This window comes from Periophthalmus magnuspinnatus, chromosome 20 (genome assembly GCF_009829125.3).
Source record: "Periophthalmus magnuspinnatus isolate fPerMag1 chromosome 20, fPerMag1.2.pri, whole genome shotgun sequence".
Lineage (NCBI taxonomy): Eukaryota > Metazoa > Chordata > Actinopteri > Gobiiformes > Gobiidae > Periophthalmus > Periophthalmus magnuspinnatus.
Window position 1 is genome coordinate 24,576,086 of NC_047145.1, and position 7,645 is coordinate 24,583,730.

The following is a 7,645-nucleotide window of genomic DNA, read 5'->3' on the forward strand; positions in this document are numbered from 1 at the left end:
GTACAATCATGTACAGTGTGTTTTTAGTTTCCACTGTGTGCTTGTTTACATTTTGAAGTGTGTGTGGTTTGTAAATATATATTTATTTTGACCCATACCACTTGTTTTGACTGTATTTTATATACAAATATACATTTTATATTGTGTTTTGATATGATATATAAATGTACAGTAATAGAGCAGCTGGGTGTGCAGATACAGATTCCTCTCAGTGTGAGTTTTCAGTAGAGCCTCACTGATGTCTGTGGGTTGAAACATTCAAAAGTTATTGCTCTTTTTCCAAACGTTCTCCAAATGTCTTCATTTGGATAGGTTTGGAGAGGCCTGGACTTACTAATGATAAAATGATTGTAAAACTCTCATTTTTATAGGTATTGACCTCAAATTTGTGTAAGTGGTCAACAATCTTGTCAGTTGAGATATAGTGTATTTTTGGCCCCAGCTCCCTACTGCAGCTTTCTACACCTTCATTTTCACAATTTTTTTTTTAGCGAGGATGAAAAAAAAACATTTAATATGTGTTCCAAAGTGTATAAATACTCAGCAGACAAACTTACAGTGATTTCTAATGCCTATGGGTAAAACTATAGGGTGTTACCTTTACAAAGACCCCAAACTTGTGCATTTACTACTGAGGGTTCAATAATGATGATTATTTTAATTTGGAGAGGTCAGAACAAAGGCAATTTCACCAAAATGACACGGAATGCTAAGGGGTAAGAAAATATAAATTCTTAATATTATTTGATTAAATAAACAACTTTGAATAAATGCAATTAGTATTTATTTAAGAATTTAGTTTATACTACACACTTATTAAAGAAAACAATTAGACTATGAATTATATAGCTTATTTAGTTTTGCCCTTATTGTTACTTAAATAAGCGTCAGGTTTTGGTGCACCCAACTCAAACTGTTAATCTGGAGCCCTGAGTAAACTCTTGATGTTGCGGAAATGAGATTTACAGAAGCAGACAATGTGAAGACCTTGAAAACTCAACACACCAAATGAAACAGCCATATTTATGCAGCATTTATGAAAAGACACAAAATACTACATGAAGGTGATAATAAATTAATTTTCTTTCACTGTTTATGTTCATCTGTTCCTTAAAACCTACACTTTTGCCACCAGATTTCACCAAATTTCTATTGTATAATCAAATAAGCTTCTGTTTATGTCTATCTGTTTATTTACAGAAACAATAGAACCAGAAATACTTTTTCAACTAAAAGTAAACTCCTGAGGCCAATTATTGGCTCTTGGGCCAGTTTAGTTCAAGTTTAGGCCTGATATGACCCCAGTTCAAATCTTTATCCTAGTTTAGACCATGTCTAGACCTAGTTTAGCCCCAATGTAATCCTAGCTTAGTCCTGGTTCAGTTCCTGGTTCAGTTCCTGGTTCAGTCTTTGTCTAGCCCTGGTCTAGTCCTAGTTTAGTCTCAGTGGCCATGGTCTATCAGTGGTTCAGTCTTGGTTCAATTCCGTTATAAACTCCACTCCTCTGTCTGTCACAGTGAAGTGGTTGATTCTGGAGCCTTTGTTCCTGGAGGAGCAATGGACGGTGAACTGTGTGGCTCTCCTCCGCTTTGGTCCCATCAACGAGGAAGCCGTGGTGGTAGCCATTTTGGGAACAATTTCACTCTTGGAGCAGGTTAAACGGTGCGACACGAGCTTTTGCCATGCCCGACACAGGTACGGTTTGTCCTGGTCCAGAGATGGGGAGGGAGCGGAGGAGGAAGGAGCAGAAGAAGGAGAGGGTGCAGAGGAATGAGAAGGTGCAGAGGATGGCACAGGGCTGCTGTTTTGTCGAATGGAGTGACAGGTGGCAAATACAGTGATCTTGTAATCCCTGAAAAATGAAGAGAAAAACAAAGAATAGTCTTAAATGTGTACAATGTCTGTAAAGTTCTACTTTATGACATTCAACTATCTATGCTTTCTGTAGGCATTTTATTGCAAAACAGAAAAAAACAAAAAAAACTGAGTGGATTCACGTCTCCATGGAGACAAGCATGTTATGTTTTATTTGATAGGGACAGATATAACATAGATTAACGTGTAGTAATCTGATACAGGTATCACAGTGTTCATAGATATTGCTAATTAGCAAAGTTCCAGGCAAAACAATAACATCTCCATGGAAAAGAGGTCCTTTTTGTGCAAGTCTTAAGTGAGTCTCAAGGTCAAGTGAAGTCCCAAGTCAAAGACAGGCAAGTCTAAGTCAAGTCTCGAGTCAGTGGCCCACAAGTCTAAGTCCTCTGCTTTGAGCTTCAAGTCATTTCAAGTGATTAAACTGAAGTACAGAATACAGCTTGTATTTTTGTAATGTATATGGTTTTACACTAAACTGTAGTCTACTTAAAAGTCATGGTAATAAACATGGATGTAACAACAATATGGAAATCTAACAGTACAATATTTATTGTGATATTTTGGAGAGAACAGAATTGTAGATGTGCTGATTTTTCTTTTTGAAATGTCTCGACATGACCTTAGTGTGAATCATTACTGTCATAATCCAAAGATTTCTCATTTCAAAGTGCTTCATAATCAGCACTAAAATGGAGCAAAGGATCATGGTCTATGTAGTTCTCTCTGTGTTTTAACTGTTGCAGCAACAAAAATAAAAAATTAAGCACCAAAAGTATCGACTGTAGTCTATATGGAAAAGTGTTTTTTAAAAACAAGAAGCATCAAGTCATCAAGTCACAGGTCCAAGTCCAAGTCAAGTCTCAAGTCTGACTCGAGTCCAAGTCAAGAATTGCAAGTCCACATCTCTGCCATGGAGACAAGCTGATGGTGGACCCTCTATCAGGAAAGTTCCACTAGGCCATTTATTTTCACAAATAAAATGGCTACTAAAAAAAGGTAAACTAGTGCATTATCTCGTCACTCATTTGTATCAGAACATCCCTGGGACAGACTGACATAACTGAGGCTGCCAAACCCCCAAATAGTCAAAAGTAGCGAAAATTAGATTCTAAAGGATATCGATACTGAAACAAGAATCGAAACCTAGATATTCATTTGAGCAGGTGTCAATACTAAAAAAGTCCCTTTCACAGGACAGAAATGAACCTTTCCTGAATATGTTTATAATGATCTTGAGCTGTATCAGAACAAGTATAAGACACAGACTAGTATACACACATGGACCACTATGAACCTACTGGACAATGAGGGATTACACAGATCAGACCACATGGGATAGAACAGAAAGTACTACTATTACTACTACTGTCTTTCTTATTCTGTAAAGCACTTTGAATTACCTTGTGTACGAATTGTGCTATACAAATAAACTTGCCTTGCCTTGCCTACTATTTAATGTGGAAAATCATATTCTGTTGTCTAAAGAAAGAGTGTTTTATTATCATCGGGGTATCGGAATCATTATTGAGTCTATTCCTTCGTATTGAAATCGAAATTTGAAATTTTAGTATTGGAACAACACCAGTAGACTGTGAAATTAACCATAAAAATGGAGAAATATCACCATATTTTTAGAAGATGCAAAACAAATTTCTGTTCTTCTTACGTTTTACTACTCTTTTTGCAACTATTTGACTTGGCAAATTTTACATAACTTCATAATGTTATCTTGTGGATATGCATTGCTTCCCTCCATCACTAACTGTACCTGAGCAGTCTTCCCAGCAGCTCTGAGCACTTGTTGAGTTTCTCTTCCTGTTTGCTGTAGCTGGTCCTACCCTCTGCTCGATCCAGCCAATAGAAGGCGGAAATGCTGTCAATGAGGAGCAGTGATTGGTCTGGGCGAGAGGCAAAGGACGTTTCCAGGAAGTGAAGGGTTAAAAGGAGCTGAGAGGAGGAGGAGCAGTGAAGAACCAGCAACCGCGACAGACAGGAGCGGAGCAGTGCCTCGTCTGGGCCACCAGAGGGAGCTGAAACACAGGCAAGAGGTCAGGTCAGGCCTCACATCCTCCTGTATCCTGTGTGTCAGGTTCCCTCCTATTCTCTTATATCATAGTGTGTCAGATGCCCTTCCATTCTCCTACTGACCACTCAAGACTGAGACCCTCATATAAAAAGCTGCAATAAACCAGTACTAAATCGGGTCTAACCCTGGACACAACAAGGAGAAAAACAGGATTAAACCAGGAATAATCCAGATTTTAACCAGGAGTAACCCAAGTCTAATGAGGACTTGTTTAAACCAGGACTAAACCATCAATCAAGTGTACATAAGGGGAACTAACTCAGATCTAAACCGGGAATAACTCAGGCCTAAACCAGGCCTTATTAGGACTTGTCTAAACCAGGAATAAACTAAAACTCAATCAGCTCTAAACTAGGTTTAATCCAGGAGCACTAACAGAGGACTACATGATGTTTAAACCAGGTCTAAACCAGGAGCGCGAACACAGGTCTAAACCAGGTCTAATTCAGGAGCGCGAACACAGGTTTAAACTAAGTCTAAACCAGGTCTAAACAGGGTCTAACCCAGGTCTAAATCCCCTCTGATTGAAAAGTTTAGTTACCTGTTGTGTGGAGCCGGTTGTCCAGTATGCTAACCAATCTGAACAGGTCCAGACTGAAGTCTGCATCAACAAAGATCACACTGAGCTCCAGACCTCCAGCAGAGAGGGGCAGGATACAGCGGGACAGGAGCAGGTAGAGGAGCTCGGTCTTACCTGGGGACACAGGGACACCACCATGAGGAATTGTTTGGTGTATTTTACAAAATTATTATTAATTATTTTGCGACAGTGCTACAGTTTTGAAAGGAAACTACACTGCTTGACCAAAAAAAAGTCACCACCAAAAAAAGGTCACACACTCTAATATTTGGTTGTTCTGCCTTTAGCTTTGATTACGTCACACATTCGCTGTGACATTGTTTCGATAAGATGTCACAAGATTTATATCCATCCAGTGTTGCATTAATTTTTCACCTCTTGCATTGATGATGGTAGAGTCTGTCGCTGCACAAAGCTTCTCCAGCACATCCCAAAGATTCTCAGTGGGGTTAAGGTCTGGACTCTGTGGTGGACAATCCATGTGTGAAAATGATGTCTCATGCTCCTGAACCACTCTTTCACAATTTGAGCCTGATGAATCCTGGTATTGTCATCAGGGAAGAAAAAATCCATTGATGGAATAACCTGGTCATTCAGTATATTCAGGTGTCAGCTGACCTCATTCTTTGAGCACAGACTGTTGCTGAACCTAGACCTGACCAACTGCAGCAACCCTAACCTATTTGCTTAGTTAAATCCATGTAGCGACATTTCTTTTGGCCAGGCAGTGTAGTTTATGCAATACATTTGGACATATCATTAAAATGGCTGTATTTCATATTAAAGTAACCATATGTAAGCTTATTTATTACTTAGTTGATTGGACTCTGTCCTTAGTTGAGTGGACTCTGTCCCTAGTTGAGTGAGCTCTGTCCTTAGTTGAGTGGCTCAGTCCCTACAGTCCCTACTCTATCTGCAAATGGATGCACATAAGTCCTGGACACATCTGCAGCTGTCTGTCCATGGGAGTGGATCTCTCCTTTTCTGTGGTTTCCCTTGAGGTTTTGTGTTGTTTTTTGTTTTGTTTTTGAGGGTCTAAGTACAGGGGGTGTTCTGGGATAGTTATCCATTTGCTTGTTTTCTGTTGATAAATTTGCTTGTCTGTTTCGGTTTCATTGTTGATTTTCTAACTTCCAGTTGGTTAAATCAATTCCCATGTTTAGCCCTAAGAGGCGACTGCTGTTGTGATTTTGGGCTTTACAAAAATTGTAATTGAATTGAAAGTCTCTTACACAAAAAATACAGTCACAAGCTAGGTAGCATTAGCCAGGTTTTTCAGTTAGTCACAATTTTTCCTGAAAATGTGCTGTTTAAATCCATTTTGTATTTTTTTTAATTTTAGATGAGCTTAAAACTTTTTGACTGTTTGCTAATGTGTGCATTGTGTCTCTATGGTAACTGCTGAACATTCCACCACAGAGATGCAGCTGGAAAACCCCCAGCCTGATGTCACCGAGCAGTATAATTCAGAGTCAAATTGAGTAATCCTGTATTGTCCAGCATTTGAGCCTGGATTGCTCAGAAAATGTCTCATAACCCGCTAACTTTGAGGAGCCGGTTCTGAAAAGTTCTCTTCACTTTGAAAGTCCTGTATCACAGTAAATCAGTGCTCATGCATGAAGTTTTCCTTGTATCATTGTTTGGGTTTACCTTTCATTACAATTCAGTAACTAATCCTGCAAAGATGATATAGAAATGCAGTTTTTACCAGTCCCTTCAGGTCCAAAGATTTCCACCACTTCACCTGTCAATCAAAAACATTTTAGTATCCCATCGTCATCAGAATTTTTTATATTTAGATATTTTGAGAGTTCAAGTATGGTCTAACCATTTTCAGGACCGCCATTATCTGGAAACAGACGAGGTTCAATATCCTTCAAACTGCGACGGGCTTCAAGACGAGCAAAAAGCTGCAAATATGAACAAGAATTTATTTAAGAGCAGAACTAGAGGAGCAGAACTGGAGGAGCAGAACTGGAGGAGCAGAACTGGAGGAGCAGAACCGGAGGAGCAGAGCCGGAGGAGCAGAGCCAGAGGAGCAGAGCCGGAGGAGTAGAGCCAGAGGAGCAGAGCCAGAGGAGCAGAAGCAGAGGAGCAGAGTCTGGTGCAGCCATTTGTAGACACTAGTTGAGCCAGAGGAGCAGAGGAGGGACAAAGGGAAAGGAGGGAGTGGGACAGACGAGGGACAATGAATATATGATACAGTGGAGGGACAGAGGACGGATAGAAAAGGGAGAATGCATATATGGTATAGAAGAGGGACAGAAGAGGGGCAGAGGAGGGACAGAGAGTGTATGGTATAGAGCAGGGATGTCAAACTTAATTCCACCGAGGGCCACATCAGCAAAATGGTTCGTCTCAAATTTGCAAAGATGTAAAAAAATATGTCTGTGTAACTGCGTAACTCCTGATAAACTGACATTTTAAGACAGTCATACATTTAAGTTTACCTTGCCGCGGGCCACATAAAATGACATGGCGGGCCGCATTTGGCCCCCGGGCCTTGAGTTTGACACATGTGGTATAGAGGTTGGACAGTGCATATGTGCTACATCTGTTCTCAAAACTATCATGTTATCATTGTACAGTGTTAATTTCATTTGGGTTTTTGGTAAATTAAACATAGTGACCCACAGCACACAGGCCTTAAAGAGCACTGTATTTGACCCACAGGCCACATTGTATTTGAGCAGTAGTCCCAGTCACGTTATTTCAACATAAGCCTGAACTACCGTAAATTGTCCCGTATTAACATATTAACGTATTAACGTATTAACTGTGCGTCTTTGCGCACTCCGATTTCTGCCTTTTTCCAGAAAACTGCGCAGATTTAATACACCTTCTAACCTGAGCTCCGGTTTCTGTCATGTTCGGATCTTCTCTGGTTTTTCAAAACAAACCCGCCACATGCGCGTGTCCGCTTCCGCGTTCCCCGGGTGTTACCGTAATGTACGGCGTCATAGACATATGCGCCGAGTTTTTACGGTAATGACAACGGCAACGCGCACGTGGATTCTTCACATTTCTGCAGACGGGCATCAATCAGTAAACTTTTAAGGGTTATTTCCGTTTATTTTTATTTTAGCAGTTAAACATTGCGACTA

General features: G+C 40.1%; 1 protein-coding gene across 1 annotated transcript; it reads right to left on the reverse strand.

Moving 5' to 3' along the window:
* Positions 1–1,467: 1,467 nt before the first annotated feature.
* On the reverse strand, positions 1,468–7,471 carry xrcc2 (X-ray repair complementing defective repair in Chinese hamster cells 2). The gene is made up of 6 exons (XM_055230065.1): positions 7,389–7,471; positions 6,370–6,451; positions 6,250–6,285; positions 4,503–4,655; positions 3,644–3,905; positions 1,468–1,852 (listed from the first exon to the last, which is right to left on the reverse strand). Exons 1-6 carry the CDS (start codon positions 7,407–7,409, stop codon positions 1,468–1,470), a joined length of 939 nt encoding a protein of 312 aa, XP_055086040.1. The 5' UTR covers positions 7,410–7,471.
* Positions 7,472–7,645: the final 174 nt, after the last annotated feature.

What these genes read in the sequence shown, in the direction of transcription:
- xrcc2 (XM_055230065.1), bottom strand. Translation starts at nt 7,409, where the DNA reads ATGACAGAAACCGGAGCTCAG. An exon ending in TGACAGAAACCGGAGCTCAG is followed by an intron (nt 6,452 to 7,388) that starts GTTAGAAGGTGT and finishes TCATATTTGCAG; the next exon opens with CTTTTTGCTCGTCTTGAAGC. An exon ending in CTTTGGACCTGAAGGGACTG is followed by an intron (nt 4,656 to 6,249) that starts GTAAAAACTGCA and finishes CTGTGTCCCCAG; the next exon opens with GTAAGACCGAGCTCCTCTAC.